The 20,354-nt window shown below is 41.7% G+C and overlaps 2 protein-coding genes across 6 annotated transcripts in view; both read left to right on the plus strand.

The window, feature by feature from the left end:
• Positions 1–2,034: 2,034 nt before the first annotated feature.
• Positions 2,035–20,354, plus strand: part of LOC123459300 (probable ATP-dependent RNA helicase DDX10) — a 59,709-nt gene continuing 41,389 nt past the window's right edge. For 2 of the 5 annotated variants that reach the window (XR_006636202.1, XR_006636201.1), the window contains exons 1-3: positions 2,035–2,264; positions 14,075–14,156; positions 16,723–16,799. Coding sequence is in view for 1 of the 5 variants with exons in the window: in XM_045145219.1 (XP_045001154.1) it covers positions 2,125–2,264 (140 nt within the window). In the remaining 4 variants the exon portion in view is untranslated. Of the gene's footprint in view, positions 2,265–14,074; positions 14,177–15,834; positions 15,981–16,722; positions 16,800–20,354 lie in introns of all 5 variants that reach the window. The other 3 variants (XR_006636203.1, XR_006636204.1, XM_045145219.1) reach the window with 3 other exon arrangements.
• On the plus strand, positions 4,597–5,752 carry LOC123459299 (transmembrane protein 248-like). Its single transcript, XM_045145218.1, has one exon. It carries the CDS (start codon positions 4,621–4,623, stop codon positions 5,563–5,565), a length of 945 nt encoding a protein of 314 aa, XP_045001153.1. The 5' UTR covers positions 4,597–4,620; the 3' UTR covers positions 5,566–5,752.

The following is a 20,354-nucleotide window of genomic DNA, read 5'->3' on the forward strand; positions in this document are numbered from 1 at the left end:
GAGTTTCAGTCGATTCTTACCTTTCCACCCATGATGCCCACTCCAACTATACCTGTGTCCAAGCTCCAGTTCAAATGTTACATCAAATATACACAAATGTTTGTGCATAATTGATAGTAATTCAAACCATGGTAACTTTCACAGGAACCTCTAAACCCCCTTCCAAACAGTAGAGGCTCTGTCAGTTGAGCACTTATCCCTTTGTGGAAACAAGTTACTCCTTGAAGTGCAGGTTCTGTCTATTCTCCTGCTCTCCCCCACCTCATGCCCTTGGGTAGCCAGGACTCAGTAAAATCATTCCTTAACTGAATGTGGTCACACAACTTCCCCCAGAAACAATAAAGAGAAACAGGACAGGGAACCATATGGGCAGAGAAGAAACAGTGCAGGGGTTCAGCTACCTCAGGAAGCTAGGTGAGCCTTAGTTACAAGGCCAGTCCCTCCACCCTGAGACCTAGACTCCAGAGAACCATGGCCTCTCTTGGCACTATCTTGCTATCCTCGTCTCTGAAATAAGAGTTCCAAATCTCAGACTAGGCAGATTCTTGCCATGGTCTTCCAGACAGGCTCAGTATCTTCCTAAAGACAGGAACCTTCATCCCATTCACCCATACTACACCCATGTGATAGTTAGAATATGTGGCCCCACTCTTGAATCACAGTCTCCAGTGGGTGGAGCCCTACTGGAGAAGAGTCATGTCACTGTGGATAGATCTTGGAGTCCAGCCCTAAGGTGTTGAGCTCAGTGAAATGGGAATTGGGGTCCCTTGCCAATGCTCCAAAAAATTTAGAGTACCCCCAATCCTTGTCTTATGGATTGTTGTTTTCTGTTTGCTTGTTTGTTTTTCAAGGAGGGTCTTGCTCTAGCCCAAACTAACCTGCTATTTACTATGTATTCTCAGGGTGGCCTCAAACTCACAGCAATTCTCCTACTTCTGCCTCCTCTGCTGAGATTAAATGTTTGCACTACCATGCTGGGTGAGCCTTACCAATTTAAAAAATTAAAATCCATAGAGCAGAGTACAAGGTTTAGAGAGACTTTATTAGATTATGAGAAGGAAAAAGGAGGAAGTACAGAGTGCTCCTTGCCACGTGGAAGGCAGAAGTGAGTAGGGAGCCCACTTGGGAGTAGCAGGTCCCTCCCCCATGGGCTGAGATTGTGGGGCGGGGGGGGGGGGGAATTTACCAGAGCAAGGAGCTGGAAGTTCAGGAGAGATAACAACCCAAAAAGAGGCCTTCCCTGTCGGGTAAGCATCTATTTATAATCTTATTGTGGTGGGTTTTACACTGTGGTTCAGTGGAATCTGAAGACAGAGCTGATTGATGTGGACTCGGGAGCTGGCTCAGAAGAGGCCAGTCTTCCCAGGGAAGGACTCAGATTGTGTATGGGAAAAACAAATCTATGTAACTCCTTTAGGCATGGGTCAGAAGAAGCCAGATCCTTCTCTAATCTCTAGCAAAGTGGAGACTGCAATGGCAGGCCCACGGAAGTTCCTGCTTAAAAAAATTATTTTAATATTTTAGTTTTTTCATTTATTTATTTGAGAGCAAGAGAGAAGTAAAGAGAGGCAGAGATAGAGGATGAGCGTGCCAGGGTGAACAGCCGCTGCAAGCCAGACACATGCCCCACCTTGTGCAGTTGGCTTACATGGGTTCTGAGGAATCGAACCTAAGTCCTTTAACTTTGCAGGCAAGCACCTTAACCGCTAAGCCATCTCCCCATCACCAGTCCTGCTTTTTTACCTTCTGGTGCTCAGTCACTCTAAACTGCCTTACCCAAACACCAGTTTTTAAATGTTTAAGTAGTATGACGTGACCACCTTAACAACCACCAGCACACAGGCGCCCTTTTAAAAAGCGAGCGAGCGGAGAGGTGAACGGAGCTCCTGCAAGTACCTTACAACACAGCCTGCGGGAGCGCCCCGCCCTGCGGAAGCCAAACCACCAATCAGCGCCTGCATTTTCCCTGTCTTCATTAGCCTCCGCCCAGGCTTCAAAGGCTGGGGGTGGGGTGGTCCCAGGCCTGCGCATGCGCCCGCGCGCGCTGTTTCCGGTGCATCTCTCAGGCCTGCGGTCTCTCTCCCGTGTCTGGGGCGTCGTGGGCTGTGGCTGCCTTCCGCCGGGATGGCCAGAAGTGCCCACTCGCTCGGTCTTGGAGCCAGAGCCGACCCGGTGCGGAGTTTCAGTCGCTGGAAGAAGAAACACAGCCACAGGCAGAGCCAGAAGAAGGAGTTAAGCAGGCAGCGGAAGAGGCCTCGCGGTAGGTCGAGCGCGGGGTTGTCAGCCGCCTCTCGCAGAACTGGGAGACGGAGAGGCTGGGCCGGGAGGGTCCCCGCGGGGGCCGCGTCACTGCGGCGCGGCTGCGGCGGAGCGGGGCGGACCGCAGGCCCCCTAACTGCTAAGCCGTTTCTCCAGCCCAAAGCCTTTGCCCTTTAAAAACCATTATGCCAGACTGCGCTCTTCATCCCCATTCATCCGCTGCCCTGCGCCTCTCTTCCTTGGCTTCATATTCCCAGCCAAGGATTGGTGTAGAAAAGCCAGACTGCTTGTCTTTCTCTCATTGTAATTCCTACGTTGCACAGGATGTTCCCAGTTGAGTACTTCCATAGTATTTATCAACTGCCTCCTGCCTTAGGCTCTTTAAGAATTTTAGTTTCTCTCCTTGCTCAAAAGTCTCATATTTTTCATCCTTAACCCACCTCCCTTAGACTTCAGTGACAGCCACCTTTCTAGTGTAGTATAATCAGGGACCTAACAGGTGGGACATTCCTGGCATTAAAAACCATCACTAGTTATCTTGGTATAGCTTTCCTTAAATGATGCTAACAATAAGGTTAGGTAGAGGTTGGAGTTGAAGAGTTAATTTGGGTTTTGAGTTTAGATGATGTTTGATCATGACTCTTGTTCTCCAGTTCTGTGACGGGGCAAGTTTGTCCGCTTCCTCTTTTCTTGTCTTAAAAAGGTATAAGCATGGCATGTACTTTGTAAGTTGTTGTGGAGAGTTAGTAAGATAATGTGCGGAAAGCATTATGTGCCCTGCCTGTCGCACAGAAATAGTCCATTGTGTTACTACTAAAGTTGAGAATTATTTAAAAGTAAATGTTATTGGATTTTGTTTTGGACCATGAGGAGAATTGCTTAGGGAATATAGCCTCAACCCTTGTTTGATTTATTCCTGTGGACTAGTGACTTCATGTGGTGTTCTGCCCAGAGCCCTTCTGAGTTCATATACTTCTTTCTTTCGTGAGTTGGTACTATGGACGTATGCACCACCTTGTGACTTGCTTTACGTAGTTACTGGGGTTCTGAACTGCAGTTTTCAGGCTTGTGAGACAAGTGCTTTTAACCACTGAGCCATCTCCCCAGCCCCTATCCTGATTTCTGATTATGCTCAATTCTTTTTTTTTTTTTTTTTTTTTTTAAATTTTATTTGAGAGCAACAGACACAGAGAGAAAGACAGAGAGAGGGAGAGAGAGAGAATGGGCGCGCCAGGGCTTCCAGCCTCTGCAAACGAACTCCAGACGCGTGCGCCCCCTTGTGCATCTGGCTAACGTGGGACCTGGGGAACCGAGCCTCGAACCGGGGTCCTTAGGCTTCACAGGCAAGCGCTTAACCGCTAAGCCATCTCTCCAGCCCTTATGCTCAATTCTTGATAAGTGTATCATAGGATATGTCAGATGCCAGAAGTTATTGTTTGTTGCATTTCAATACTCCCTCATATTTGTAATCTTGTGTATTAGTTTTCTATTGTTATTGTGAAAAATTGCCACAAGCTTTATGACTGAAACAAAAGACATTTATTCTTTCTTTCATAGATTTGAATGGAGCCTAGAGTGTGAAATTAGTTTCACTGGCCAAATATCATGGTGTTGGCATGGCCACATTCCCTATGTAGGCTGTAAGGCTGAAACTAGTCCTAGCTTCTTCCAGCTTGACCTGCTAACCCTTAGCTTGTAGCTGGTTGTATTGTGGAAGAGGGTGTGTGGGAGGAGTTCTGTGTAGGGAGGATGTGTGTGTATTTAGCAGACGTTGGGTAGGGTGTGACTATGTGGGTAGAGGGATGTATCGTGCCTGTGGGGAGTGTGTGTGTGTGTGTGTGTGTGGCTGGGAGAGGGTATGTGTGGGTATAAGGAGAGTATGTGGGAAGGTATGTAGAAGGTGGGTTTGGGGGAGGTGGAGTATGTGTGGGAAGAGGGAACAGGGAAGGGTGTGTCCAGAGGGGATGTTTGGGAAGTAGGGAAGGTTTGTATATGTGATGAGGTATGTTGGGAGGAGGTGAATGTATGGGAACTGCAATGTATTTATAGGGAGTATGTGTGAGGGAAGAAGAGGAGGGTGTGTATGTGTGTTGATGTGTGTATGTGAGAGGAAATGGATATCAGGCTAACTGAAGTGATTGGTAGGAATTAAGATGATTTAGTATTTGTGTCTTCCTTTGTTTGAGGGCATCAGGGAATCCTTCATGGGCTATGTTAAAAATTCTGGGAAAGCCGCACGCAGTCCCCGGAGGGACGGGGAGGATGGTGCAGCCTGGTGGCTCCGGCCCCGCCACGCGCGAGTGAGCCCAGTGCGGCCACCGAGAGCCGCCCCGGCCCGGCCGGGTGCAGCTGACGAGAATAATGATCGTCATCAACCCTCTGGAGAACCTGAAGCTGTACATCAGCAGCCGGCCTCCGCTGGTGGTCTTCATGATCAGTGTCAGTGCTATGGCCATAGCCTTCCTGACCCTGGGCTACTTCTTCAAAATCAAGGAGATCAAGTCACCAGAAATGGCAGAGGATTGGAATACATTTCTGCTACGGTTTAATGATTTGGACTTTTGTGTATCGGAAAACGAAACACTGAAGCACCTCTCCAATGACACCACCACCCCAGAAAGCACCATGACCAGCGGGCAGGTCCGAGTATCCACCCAGGTCCCCCAGACCCTGGAGGAATCAGGCCCTGTTAACATCTCAGTGGCAATTACCCTGACTCTTGACCCTCTCAAGCCCTTTGGAGGGTACTCTTGCAATGTCACTCACCTGTACTCTACCATCCTAGGACATCAGATTGGACTGTCAGGCAGACAAGCTCACGAGGAGATAAATATCACCTTCACCCTGCCTGCTGCATGGAGTTCTGATGACTGTGCTCTCCATGGTCACTGTGAGCAGGTGGTGTTCACAGCCTGCATGACCCTCACAGCCACTCCTGGCGTCTTCCCTGTCACTGTACAGCCACCACACTGTGTTCCTGACCCATACAGCAATGCCACACTCTGGTATAAGATCTTCACAACTGCCAGAGATGCTAACACAAAGTATGCTCAAGACTACAATCCTTTCTGGTGTTACAAGGGGGCCATCGGAAAAGTGTACCATGCACTAAATCCCAAGCTCACCATTATTGTTCCAGATGATGACCGTTCATTAATAAATTTGCATCTCATGCACACCAGTTACTTCCTCTTCGTGATGGTGATAACGATGTTTTGCTATGCTGTTATCAAAGGCAGGCCCAGCAAATTACGTCAGAGCAATCCTGAATTTTGTCCTGAGAAGGTGGCTTTGGCTGAAGCCTAATCCCACAGCTCCGTTTTTCTGAGACTGAGAACCATGATTGTTGCCTGCTGAACCAGCCAGGGCCTGGTCACTCTGTGAATACACAATCTTGCAATGTTGGGTTATTCCAGCCAAAGACATTTCAAGTGCCTGTAACTGATTTGTACATATTTATAAAAATTGATCTGGAAACTGGTCCATTGATGCACATGCTTTGCCCTGGGTGTAGCCTGAGCCCGTCACCCTTGTCATCTTCACTGGGGGCCTGTGGACTTGGGATCTTTCCGTGTAGCGCTGGGGGGATTTGTGGATCTTGCTGGAGCAGAGCAGCTCATGTTTGTACCGAGGTCACAAGTGCATCTCATGGGTGGGTGAGGTTGGTTGTGGCTCCTTTGTGGCCCATGTGTGCAATGTTTGACACAGTCTGCACCTTTGATAGATACTGCGTTTCAGAAGCCACAAATCCATTTTGTGGATTTCATGTGTCTGTGGCTTAATAATCATAGTAATGACAGTAATACCTTTTTTTTTTCATTTTGCTTGCAAGGAAAAATACTGTCTTGAGTATTTTTATTTTTTTAAGAAAAAATAAAATAGTCACATTTTAATACTCCTCTAGTTAGGACAGATGTGTGCTTTTATTCTGAGTGAAAGGTTAAGTATTTAAAAGTCACCTATGTGACCTTTCATTTTCCACATGGACACTGAGGAACTTAATTTTGTTTGCATTGGTCTTTTCCTCTGTTACCTCCTTCCTGTGTTACAAAAGTGAAAATAACTTCCTCACTCAGAAGGGCTTAAAAATTCAGTTAACAGCTCTGCAGTTGGGTCACAGCACAGTCTCCCTTTTGAATGCAGATAGTAGTATGGAGGGAATGATTGTCATGAAACGTGTTTTTATTCTTTCTGTTTTAAGAAAGAGGATGAATTTCTTTTTTGAATATTGCATTTATTTTATACACCTAACAAGTCTTCAAAAGGAAGATGGCAGCTACTAGGTGTGTAGTGTAAAGTTGGAAGCTACAGTTCTGATTTGCTGTTCATCAAACAAAACTAAAGCGTCTTGCTTATATCTCTCTCACTGTCTCATTTTCCCTTTAAGACAATTATGCATCATGTATTTTCCAGTGGTTTTGTTACTTGTGTTCTTCCTGTTTTTTGTTACATCATTTTGCCTTAAATAACTCAATGATTAATGATTCTTATTTTCTCCCATGTTGTGTTATAGACATGCTGTTGTGCCCATAATCCCCGCTCTCAGAGGCTGAGGCAAGGAGAGTCAAGAGTTCCAGGCCAGCCCGGGCTATCTAGCAAGGCCTGTTCCCTAGAAACAAAAGAAAAAATCCTTAGACATAACTGCCTGCTGTTCTGTAACTTTAGGTCTGTAGTTTGTCTCAATTAGAATTACCTTGTGCATTCTGAAATGTTTTGGTTGTGTTTTATCCCGGGCATTCTTAAGTGGAAAACAGTATGATTGCTAAAGTAATCACTGAAGTTTTGTAATATATTAGTATCTCCCCCACTCCTTAGTATGTTTCAAGGGCACTAATCATGGCTGTCTACCCAGGGTCATACAACATGGCTAATTTACTATGAATTCCATTTAGTTTTCACTTCAGAGACTTTGAGACCCCTATTAGACAAGATTGAGAAAGAGCCATTTGGCTTGACTATAAGAAACATTAGTGTCCTTGGGACCATCAAATTTCAGATTAAGCTGCTACTGATTAACAAAATCCCATTGGAATGGAGTTACAAGGATAGATTTGTAGGTGGCAGAATAAGAGGAAAATGAGTGGAAAAAGTCACTTTCACTGGTTTGTTCAATCCAGCTTATATTGCTATTAAGTCACCCTTCTTTCAATTACAGGCAGTGGCTGGAATTTGTACATTGGGGAGGAATAGGGTTAGGCATGAGGAGGGGAAGTACCAAAATTCTGAGGCCAGACACTTTAAAATCTAGCATTCACCATATCAGGCTGGGTGGATGGAGGAGGCTGGGGGAAGAGACGGCCACAGACTGGGTGAGGAAGGGGTTCTAGGACCTGAAGAGATGTCTGTCTCAGGAACACACATGGCCCAGTCCTCAGCTGGTTCTTGCTGGTGGACCTCAGGATTGGAAGAATGTCACAGACAGTGACCCGCTGGCCATTTGGGGATGATCCCCTGCAGCAGCACTGGCTCATCCTCAGGCATCTTGGACTGGAGGTCCAGTCAAAGGTCAGCAACTCCCTATGAGATGGTTGTTTCAGATCATATTGATCTCTTTCCTTTTCCTTTTGTCCTGTCGCTGTATGATACGACTTGAATCAGTTTTGATTCTGTGTGTAAGTTTTTCTCATTAGGAACCCACCGTTTCTGTTGCGTTTTCTCTGACGATGTTGTAGGGATTCAGCCTCCCAGTGTTTCAGCCCTCCTGAAGGCACTGTGGGGTGCGAGGGCAGCGGATCCATTTCCCGTCCCTTGCTGCATGAGAGTCACTAGCTGATCTGTGATGGCATCACTTCCCTTGTTAATTTTCCATGTTTGGAGTATGTGCATTTGTGCTTTACAGAATAAAACATCTGGATTTAAAAAAAAAAATTCTGGGAAAGATGACATGTAGATTATAAGGTGAAAAACAGCTGCAATCCCTTTATTATTGTCTATAGTATTATTTGAGTAAGTGAACCTTACAAATCTTCCAATGGGTACATTTATTTTGGGTCAGAACTTCAGTTTTTCAACTTTATAGCATTATGTGTGTGTAAGAAACAAATAATTGTGTGAACAGTTATTTGCATGCTATAGTTCCCTGGTTGGACAGAAGCCATGACATCTGTCGTCATCCCCATCCCTGACTCACAGATTCCCCAACTCCTGGCACAGCACTTCTCCCATGGCAGGCACCCAGTCACCTACTGAACGAATGATTCTTGTGTGCCTTGACAAGCCATCGTCTTTCTGTAGGATGTGGGTTTACAGGGTGACACTTCACAATCCTCCTGCTCTGTAGAAAGAAGAACAGGTGGGGAGTGCTGTTTCCGCTCTTGCCTTTGCAAGCCTGCTGGCAGCATTGACATTTACCATCTGTCTAGGATAAGCTGCAGTGTGCTCACTTCATGGGGATTTTGGTGTTGGTTGAGAACTTTCTGAACATTGGTAGTTGTCCTTTATAGCAGCTTTAGAGCTGCTTAGGAATTGACGTCTCAATCCATTTTTTTTCATGGCATGTGAATTAATTAAGCGTTCAGACAGATGTGTAGGCCAGCTAGACTAAACCTGTGTGTTAAAACAAGTAACCTTGCAATATATGGACCTGATACCTTTTAGTAGGAAGAAGCTGAATGATTAATACTATTGCTGTGTCAACATCAGGTGAAAGGGAGATAGACTGTTCGGAAGAAGCATTATTTTCAAACAAGGAAAAACCTGCTGCTTAGCTTTTAGTCTACGCTACACCTGAAAGGATTGTATCTGTTAGGGTCTTGGACTATGAGCATAAATAGTTCTCGAGTGTCTATGTGAACATATACAGGAAGGAAAAAATACTGCAAATCCCTATATACTTCTGTCTTCATTACTCCACTTAGCATTCAACAACATCCTGTGGTTTTTGTATCACGGAGATAACCTTCAAACCATACTGCTTTTCTTTTTTTTTCACAGTCCGCCAAGAGCAGGAAGTGTCCTGAGAGCCTTTTCTATGCCTCTTTTCACATATTGTCACAACACTCATAATCCTATGTTATTACTGTTCTTAATGCTTGTCCTGAATCGTCTGTCAGCTCTGTTAATAGCCAGGTGTGGTGGTTTGAATGAATATTCCTCATTTGATTCAGAAGTTTATTAAAAGTTTGTAATTTGAACCTCTGTGTCACTGTGGGCAAGTCCTAGGGTCCAGCCTAAGGTGTGGGGTGGATTGGGAATTCTAGTCTAAAAATATGCAAAGTACTTGTTTGTGGTGCTGGTGGTGGCTTTTCTCTCTTCTTGGATCTGTGAAAGGATGCCAACTTCTGCCATTATAGAACTTCCCCTGGATCTGTAACCTTTAAATAAATCCCTTCTTTCTCCCTTAAACTGTCTCTGGTCCTGAGGTTCCTGCCAGCAATCTGAGGCTGTTTGCTATACCAGGACTGTTTCAGTGCCTGTCCTATATTAGCCTCTTCATAAGATTCTTCAGAGTTAATCAATTAGCTATGAATAAACATCACTTTGGTATATTTTATTTCATATTTTTCTGCCTATGCATACAAGGATATTTGTATATATTTTCTTATTATATTGGAGTTTTTATATATTTAAGTTTTAAAGTTAACATGTAAGATAAAAAAATTGCCCTTTAGTTTTCAAAATACAGTACCATCTTTCAGTAAGTTGAATTACTAAGTCCACTTTTTCCCTCTCACATTCAGTGGTAAAATTCTATTTGTAAACAGTGTAATGGAATCTGTGCAGAGGCACCTGAGGTAATAATGCAAACAGGAGTCTAATGTACCTTTGTAATCATCTCTCTGCCATGCACACTTGCACTCCAGCTGTGCCTGCTCCATGTCTAGTTCCTCTTCACACAGCTAGGCTTAACATTGTTGGTTTTTACTTGGACAGACCATTCTTTTGGAATTCTTAGCTTTCCCTTTCTCTCCATCTAAAAAACCTACCTGAAATTCCATCTGCTACCACCTTTTCTCATCTGGCCAATCTTGGATAGTCTCTCTTCACTTCTGAGTTGGTGGCATTTGTTGCTGTTGGCTGTCCTTTGGCATGGACTTATTTACCATCCTCTGAATATATTCTGAATCTCTTGCTTGTGTGTGTTCGTTGTTCCTGGTCAACCTGAGTATTAGGTCACTAAAGATGTCTTTTGTTTCTCTGTAATTTTCAGGTTTTCCCTGACCCATAGTTACACTGTAAATAGTTTGATAGTTTGTTAGTTACAAAAATGTGCCTCCCCAGTTTTATAGCATGAATCTTGAAGAGAATGCTTTGGAATAGCTTTTCTTTTGTGTATTAGAAAACAAAATCCTGGGCTCTGACATATCCATTTTCTGTCTCTCTGTGTGCCTCTCTTTCTCTCTCATAAATAAATAAATAAATAATATTAAAAAGTCCCAAATCTTGAATATGCCATTTGATTCTGGTGTGTGTGTGTGTGTGTGTGTGCGCGCGCGCGCGCGCGCGCGCGTGCGCATCTGTCCATCCACCCATGTGTGCAGAGATCAGTATCAGGTGTCGTCCTCAGTCACTCTGCCCCTTATATTTTAATTAATTAATTTATTTTTATTAACAACTTCCATGATTATAAAAATATTCCATGGTAATACCCTCCTTCCCCCCACTTTCCCCTTTGAAACTCCATTCTCCATCATATCCCCTCCCCATCTCAATCAGTCTCTCTTATTTTGATGTCATGATCTTTTCCTCCTATTATGATGGTCTTGTATAGGTAGTGTCCAGCACTGTGAGGTCATGGATATCCAGGCCATTTGGTGTCTGGGGAGAACAAGTTGTAAGAAGTCCTACCCTTCCTTTGGCTCTTAAATTCTTTCCACCACCTCTTCCGCATTAGACCCTGAGCCTTGGAAGGTGTGATAGAGATATTGCAGTACTGAGCACTCTGGTCACTTCGTTCCAGCACCATGATGCCTTCTGAGTCATTCCAAGGTCACTGCTGTCTGAAAAGAGAAGATTCTCTACCAAAAGTGAGAGTAGCATTAATATAAGGGTGTGATCATTAAGAGAAGTGCTTACTGGGCAGTTTGATAAGCATAGTATATACATTTAGCCAGACAGCAGCAGACAGTACACCCGTAGGGCTCATGACTACTCCTGTTTTAAATTTTCAGTATCAGGGATGTATTCCGTCCCATGGAGCGGGCCTCCACTCCAATCAGAGGGCAGTTGTCTTCCACCATGACAGACATGCCACTATTGCACTCATTGGTTCATTTGGCCTGGCTGGCCAAATACAAGGCTTGCAGTGTCCACTGTTGAGTGTCTTCACTGGTGGTTTCTCTTTCTCCCATTGAATTACATGCAGAATGGCTTCTTCCAGTTTTCTGTCAGCTGGTCTACATGGAGGTTTCAGCTCAGCTCCAGCAGGATTTCTCAGTGACCTTGCAGCCCAAGTATGTGGAGTCTTCAGCAATATGATCTTACCATCTATTTCTGGTGGGAAACCACGGGCCTCAGCAATGGCCTATAATGATTAATGTTTTGGGGTCATCAGGGACCTCCCTTGCCAACAATTCGCTGGAAGTTATCCCATCCCTGGCACTGAAAATTTTCTAGCAACAATCTACAGCTCCTGAGTGTTCTATTGTCCAAAAAAGTAGGTTTCTATGTGATTTATTTATATCCTCTCAGATTTTGATTAGCCCTCCCTCCACCTTTGCTTTACTCAATCTCTTCCCCTGACCTCACTTGGGCCTTTCCACCCCCATTAATCTGTTCTTCTACTTACATGTATACAATACCATCCTATTAAGTACCCCCCCTTCCTTTCTCTTCTCTTTATATCTGTTTTCTAGCTTACTGTCCTTTGCTACTGAGTTTTCTTCCTATTCACACAGAAGTCCAATCATCTGTAGCTAGGTCCACATATGAGAGAGAACATGTGATGCTTAGCTTTCTCACTTAGTATAATCCTTTCCGGATCCATCCATTTTCCTGCAAATTTCATAACTTCATTTTTCTTTACCACTGGGTAGAACTCTATTGTATAAATGTGCCATGTCTTCATTATCCACTCATCAGTTGAGGGACATCTAGGCTGGTTCCATTTCCCAGGTATTGTGAATTGGACGACTGCTCCTTATTTTTGAGAAAGGATCTCATAGTGATCCTGTAGATCACCAGTTTGGCTAGACTAGCTGCGATAAGCCCTAGGGATCCTCCTGTCTCTGCCTTCCCTGCCTGGTGTGTGGCACTGTGCCTGGGTTTGTTGTTTTAATTTAGTTTTATATATAGTATCACAGGTTATACTCTTATCCCTCACCCTGGTCCTGTTTCTCTGGGGGCCCTCCTCAGTGGAGTCATGAAGGCCTTACTCAGCTCCTGGGGTGGGTGTTGGGAACAGACAGACTGTTCTGTTCCTCAGTGTACTCTTTCCCACTCTGTGACTCTTACATTCTTTCTACTCTCTTCTGCAATGTCCCCTGAGCCATGGCAGGCCTGTTGGCAGTCTGATTTAGTGTTGAGTTCTCTGTAGCCTCTGGATTTCTTCTTGAATTGTTTGGTCACTATCTCTGTCACCATCACCCTGGAGCTGGTATTTAGGCTTGCAGTAAGAACAGTATTCATGTCGACACTTTCTCTGCCATTTTTACTGGGTCCTAGCAGATCTTGTAGAGGTGCGCCTGGTTTTTTTTGTGGGTGCTGGGGCTCTGAATTCAGGTCTTCATGGCATGGGTGGCAAGTACTTTACCCAGTAAGCCATCAGTGTTACTGCTTATATCTGCCACCTGATACTGTGGTCTCAGTAAACTATATGCAAGTAGCCCAAGGAACTTAGTAACTTCAGGAAGCCGTATGGTCCGTGTCAGCAAAAATTTCCAAAGTGGTAAGCATTAAGTAAGACTTTCTTGGAGGCAAGTGTTTAAACAAATATCCATTTCTGAAAGATCCATGAACAGTTTTATTTCCAAAGTATTACAAAAATTCCTAGAAAGTTGTATTTGTTTATTTTATTTTTAATATTTATTTATGTATTTGCAAGCAGTGAGTGAAGAGAGACAGAGAGAATGGCCACACCAGTGCCTATAGCCACTGGAAACAAACTCCAGACGCATGTACCCCTTGTGCATCTGGTGTATGTGGGTCCTGGGGAATCGAACCTGGGTCATTTGGCTTCACAGGGAAACAAACACCTTAACTGCTAAGCCATCTTTCCAGCCCAAATTTGTTTATTTTTGAGGCAACCTCTTTACTGTGTAGCCACGGCTTGCCTTGAACTTGTGGCAGTCGCCCTGCCTTTAGTTCCTATATCCTGGAATTATAAGCATGTGTCACCATTTCCTGGTAACTTATTTAAATATATTAGGATGTGATGTTCATTAAGTAACTAATTTTACTGCAGAGCTCTAGTGGTTTGATTGAAAAATAGTGTTCTTGCTATATGAGTCTAGATCATTTTAAGAAATTACCTTCAGAGCCAGATCTAATGTTGCACAACTATATGGTCAGCACTCAAAGGCAAAGGCAGGAGGATCTTGAGTTCAGAGTCAGGTAGAGCTACAGAGCAAGATAAAAGAGATCCTGGGGCATGATTTTGTGATTTAAAAAACAAATCAAAAAATATAACAACTTTTAAATGGATTCTTTAGCTAGCTCTAATATTGAGGCACATGCAGTGTTAAAGTCACCAGTAATGATAGCAGGTGATTCAAATTTAACACAAGGTAGCCAGAACCCTACTTTTCTATTGTCAAAGAAGATTATAAACGGATGTTCCTAATATTGGCTAATTGAGTGAGCATTATTTCATGTTACTGTTCATCTGACTGTAAGTGTGAAATGCAGGTTGTACTGATGCTTCTGGTTGTTTGTTCAGGTACAGAGAGGATGGAGAAGTGTTGTCAATTTTGCTTCCCTCTGAAGAACAAGGGATGGTGCAGCAGCTTCTCCAGAAAAAGGTACCTGTGAATGAAATCAAGTAAGAGCTATTTATTCTTAGGTAATTGTTAGGATAGTATGAGCATGCAATCATTCAAGAAGTATTTTAGGTTCAGAGAAAATAGAGGAAACGTACGGAGTTGCTGTATATTCTCTGCCCCACACATGCATAGACTTCCCAACTGGAATCTTCCAGTAGGTTGCTATGTTTGTTAGAGTTTATCAACTTTCATTGATCTATCTGTGTTATCCAGAGTCCAGAGATAATTGAATATATTTTTGTGACTCTATTTCTGAAGTCTATTCTTTTGCAAATAGTACACTATCTTTATTGCTATAGCTTTATACTACATCTTGAGCCTGGGAAGTGCCAATCCTGCAACCTGTTCTGTTCAGTATTGTGTTGGCTTTTCTAGATCTTTAGCTTTTCCATGTATACTACAGATTTAGTTTCTTGATACCCACAAAATTACTTGTTGGAACTACAGGCATGCTATGCCTGGCTTTTTAAAAATTTATTTTATTTATTTTTAATTTATTACATATATATACATATTTATTTTTGAGAGAGAGAGAGAGGGAGAAAGAACCAGAGAGATAGAGACAGGGCATGCCTGGGCCTTTCAGCAGCTGTGAACGAACTGCAGATGCATGTGCCCCCTTGTGCATACGTGCAACATTGCATGCTTGTGTCACTGACAATTCTGGCTATACCTGGGACTGAGATTTGAACTAGTGTTTTATGCTTCACAGACAAGTACCTTAACACTGCTAAGCCATCTCTCCAGTCCTGTGACTGGCTTTTTATGTGAGTGTTGGAGGTCAAACTTGACACACTCAGGCTTGTTCAGCAAGTGCTCCCAACTTACTGAACGATCTAACACTTAATTTTTTTTTTAATATTTTGTTTAAACAGATTTTTAGGAGACTTAAAAGAGATGGAAAGCAGGGGCCTTGGAGAGATGGCTCAGTTGGTTGTTACAGCTTGTCATGCAAGCATGAAGACCTGAATTCACATCTTCAGCACCCATATAAAAGCTGGACACTGTGGCATGTGCTTGTAATCCCAGTGCCAGGGAGGTAGAGAGAGGATCCATGGGGCTTGCTGGCTGGCTAGGCTAGCTGTATAGTAAGCTCCATATTCAGTGAAAAAGCCTGTCTCAAAAAATAAGGACAGTGAGCTGGCGTGGTGGTGCAAGTCTTTAATCCCAACACTTGGGAGGCAGAGGTAGGTGAATTGCCATGAGTTCAAGGCCACCCTGAGATTACATAGTGAATTCCAGGTCAGCCTGGGCCAGAGTGAGACCCTACCTCAAAAAAAATAATAATAATAATATAGGAGAGTGATTGAAGAAGACACGTGATATCAAACTGGCTTCCACAGGTGCATGAACACATGTGCATGCATACACATTACACATGCACACGCACTACACATGTATATACACATACAAAAAAAGATGAAGCTGGGCATGGTGGTGCATGCCTTTAATCCCAGCACTCGGGAGGCAGAGGTAGGAGGATTGCCATGAGTTTGAGGCCATCCTGAGACTCCATAGTGAATTCCAGGTCAGCCTGGGCTAGAGTGAGACCCTACCTCGAAAAACCAAAATAAAAAAGATGAAAAGGAGAACTTGTAGTGTCATGAATCATTGAGATTTAAACGGCTGAACCCTTTTGAATGACATTATTTTATAGGTTGTTCATTTCAAAGGCCCATGCTCTCCTCCTATTGAAGACGTGTACAACTGAACATCAGTGGCATTCATCAATGTGTTACTTGTAATGGGACCATTGAAGACTGCTTGTTTGATTTGCCTGGACATAATTTGGACTGTGGCTAGGTATTTGGAGAATGGTAGGGAATGTAGAAGAAACAAATTAACCATGGGTTGAATTCTCGAAGTTAAAAGATTGTTATCTTTGTTTGAAATTTTCTCTAGTAAAAAAGGAAATACAACCTCATTTGTATCGCTTAGCTGTCTTACTCCAATTCCCAATTTGTAAGAGCAAAATGAATGAGTCAATATTAGGAAAACAAGTAAGAGTCCAAAATGTAAAAATTTAGACTCTTGTAAATAGTTCATTCTTTCCTAAAGCCTAGTTGAGGAAAATTTTATTTGTTTTTGTTATATCTAATATCTAGATAAATAAATCAGAATTTTTATGTCTTAGCTACTTGTTTATTAAATGAAATTGATTATTTGATTGAAAACAGAAATACAAAATTGACATTAGTTTTCATTTATTCCATTTCAATAGTTCATTTTGAATAATTTGAATAATTGAAGCTATTTTCAAGCTTTATGGAATTTAGAAGCAATCACTGCTATTGTAGTGCTAATAATCTAGGTATTTCATTCAGTCAACTGGGCTATTTAGGAAAACATTTTTTTTCTCATGTTCATAATGTGCAGGTAGGTCATATTTTATCTAGTGGAGTACTAGTCTATTTGGACCACAGGCAAGAATTACTACTAAATATTTCAAAGTCATACTGAGGAACATAGGGAAATAGGCATACTTTTTCTTACTTCTGAAATTGATTTCTCTAGGTTAACAATTTTCTTTTTATTTAATTAAAAGAATAAATCCAGAAAACTTATAGAGATGTAGAAGAAATTTTAGCCCATGATCAAGATTTAAAAGAAAGAGCCCAAAGGGTAAGTTATCTTTGAACTGGATTATTTGGGGTGGGGAGGTGAAATAAATAATGAAGTTAATTAAATTTCATTAGTTTTTGCTACTTGGTGTTTGTATCATCCTGCCTCAAAGGTCAGCCGTTGTAATTTTAAATAGATAACTCTAGATTACTTCTTAAAATTTCAAAAAGTATTTGCTATAGTAACCTATACATAGTCTTGTCTAAAGCATAGAAAAAATCTTCTCTGAGGAAAATTTTAGTTGTTTAGTGACCTGATGTCTATTATACTTGATAAGCTTTGTTTTTGTTGTTTGTTTTGTTTTCTGGTTTTTCAAGGTAGGCTGTCACACTAGTCCAGGCTGACCTGGAATTCACTGTCATCTCAGGGTGGCGTTGAACTCATGGTGATCCTTCTACCTCTGTCTCCCAAGTGTGTGATTAAAGGCATGTGCCACCACGCCTGACTTGATAGGCTTAACTTTTTATTTCTTCAATAAAACTGGTATGAGACCTTATTGTGTTTATTTTTCATTTCTTTTCTTTCTTTTTTTTAAACATATACTTTTTATTTGACAACTTCTCTACTTACAGATAACAAACCATGGTACTTCCCTCCCCTCCCCTCCCCCAGTTTCCCCTTCATAACTCTGCTCTCTGACATATTTCCTCTCTCTCTCCATTAGTCTCTCTCTAAATTTGATGTCTTCATCTTTTTCTCCTATTATGAGCAATTGGGGCTGTATTCAGAAAGTCATTACCTATGCCAGTATGTTGAAGAGTTTCCCCTACCTTTTCCTCTAGCAGTTTTAGAATTTCATGTCTGATATTGAGGTCTCTGATCCATTTGGATTTGATTCTTATGCATGGAGAAAGACAAGGATCTATTTTCATCTTTCTACATATAGATACCCAGTTTTCCCAACACCACTTGTTGCTGAATATTTTTAGCATTTTTGTCAAAAATCAGATGGCTGTAGCTGCCTGGATTAACATCTGGGTTCTTGATTCTGTTTCATTGATCTACATGTCTGTCTTTGTGCCAAATGCTGTTTTTGTTACTATGGCTTTGTAATACAGCTTAAAATCAGGTATGGTGATACCACCAGCTTAATTTTTGTTGCTCAAAATTCTTTTGGCTATTTGAGGTTTTGGGTGCTTCCAAATGAATTTTAGGATTGTTTTTTCTATTCCTGTGAAGAATACCATTGGAGTTTTAATGGGGATTGCATTAAATGTGTACATTGGTAAGATTGACATTTTCCAAATATTGATTCTTCCAATCCAAGAACATGGGATGTCTCCATTTCCTTGTGTCTTCTACAATTTCTTGCTTGCGTGTTTTTAAAGTTGTCATTGTAGAGATCCTTCACTTCCTTAGTTAAGTTTATTCCAAGGTACTTTTTTTTTTTTTTTTTGAGACAATTGTGAGTGGGGGAGATTCCCTGGTTTCATTCTCTACATGTTTGTTGTTAGTATATAGGAAAGCTACTGATTTCTTTGTGTTTATTTTGTATCCTGCTACATTGCTAAAAGTATTTATCAGCTCTTAACAGTTTGCTGATAGAGTTTTAGAGTCTTTTTTTTTTTAATGGACAAGTCAGCAGGGAGATCACACTCTTTTTATTTTTTATTTTTTTAAAGGATACAACCTTTTTTTTCATTTTTTTTGTCTTTTTATTTTTATTTTTATTTGATAGTGACAGAGAGAGAGAGAGGCAGATAGGGAGAGAAGAGAGAGAATGGGCGTGCCAGGGCCTCCAGCCACTGCAAACGAACTCCAGACGCTTGTGCCCTCTTGTGCATCTGGCTAACATGGGACCTGGGGAATCAAGCCTCGAACTGGGGTCCTTAGGCTTCACAGGCAAGCACTTAACCGCTGAGCCATCTCTCCAGCCCTTTTAAAGTCTTTTATGCATAGAACCATATCACCTGCAAATAGTGATAATTTGATCCTTCCTTTCCCATTTGTATCCCTTTTATAAGTGTCTCTTGACTTATTGCTACAGCTAAGACTTCCAGTACTGTATTAAATAAAAGTGGGGACAGTTAGCTGAGCGTGGTGGGGCACGCTTTAATCCCAGTACTTGGGAGGCAGAGGTAGGAGGATTGCCATGAGTCCGAGGCCACCCTGAGACTACATAGTGAATTCCAGGTCAGCCTGGGCTAGATCAAAACCCTACCTCGAAAAAAAAAAAAAAAATGGGGACAGTGAACATCCTTGTTTTCTTCCAAGCTTCAAGATTTTCACCATTTAGTATTATGTTGGCTGTAGGTTTGTCATAAATAACTTTTATTATGTTGAGATATGTTCCTTCTATTCCCAGTTTCTGTAATACTTTTACCATGAAAGGATGTTGGATTTCGTCAAATGTCTTTTCTACATCTATTGAGATGATCATGTGCTTTTTGTCCTTCAGACCATTTGTATGATGTATTACATTTATTGATTTGCATATGTTGAACCATCCCTGCATCCCTGGAATAAAGCCAACTTGGTCCGGGTGAATAATCTTTTTGATATATTCTTGTTTGCCAGTATTTTATTCAGAATTTTTGTATCTATGTTCATGAGGGAGATTGGTGTGTTATTTTCTTTTTTCTGATTTTGGTATGAGGGTGATGCTGGCTTCATAGAAGGAGTTCAGTAGAATTCCTTCCTTTTCTATTTTATGGAAAAGTTTGAAAAGCATTGGTTAGTTCTTCTATGAAGGTCTAGTAGAATTCACCATTAAAACCATCTGAGCCTAGGCTTTTTTTAGTTGAGAGACATTTTATGACTGCTTGGATCTCTGTGCTTGTTATAGGTCTATTTAAATGGTTTGTCTCATCTTGATTTAATTTTGGTAGGTCATATGAATCAAGGAAATCATTTCTTTCAGATTTTCAAACTTAGAGGCATATCTATTCTTAAAGTATATCTTTATAATTGTCTGAATTTCTTTGGTATCTGTTGTAATGGTACCCTTTTCATCTCTAATTTTATCAATTTTTGCCTCTTCTCTCTTCTGGTCAAATTTGCTAAGAGTTTATCAATCTTGTTTACCCTTTCAGAGAACCAACTCTTTGTTTCATTGATTCTTTGGATTTTGTCTTTGTTTCTATTTCATTAATTTCTACCCTAATCTTTATGATTTCTTCTCGTCTACTGATTTTTGGTTGCCTTGTTATCCTTTTTCCAAGGCCTTAAGGTAGAGCATTAAATTATTTATTTGTGAACTCTCAAATTTCTTAATATAGGCACTTAGAGCCATAAATTTTCCTCTTAGGAGTGCCTTCATTGTGTCTCAAAGGTTTTGGTATGTTGGATTATCATCATCATTTGATTCTAGGAATTTAATGATTTCCTCAATGACCCACTGATCATTCAATAGTGTATGGTTTAGTCTTCATGAATTTCTGTATGCTCTGTAGCTTTTCTTGTTGCTGATTTTCAGTTTAATCCCATTTTGGTCAGATAGAGTACAAGGCAGTGTTTCAATTTTCCTATATTTGTGAAGATTTGCTTTGTGTCCTAATATATGGTCTATTTTAGAGAATGTTCCATGTGCTACGGAGGAAAATGTATATTCTGCAG

The sequence above is a fragment of the Jaculus jaculus genome, chromosome 3 (assembly GCF_020740685.1).
Source record: "Jaculus jaculus isolate mJacJac1 chromosome 3, mJacJac1.mat.Y.cur, whole genome shotgun sequence".
Lineage (NCBI taxonomy): Eukaryota > Metazoa > Chordata > Mammalia > Rodentia > Dipodidae > Jaculus > Jaculus jaculus.

Coding starts and splice junctions, on each gene's coding strand:
- LOC123459299 (XM_045145218.1), top strand. CDS start 4,621: ATGATCGTCATCAACCCTCTGGAGAACCTGAAGCTGTACATCAGCAGC.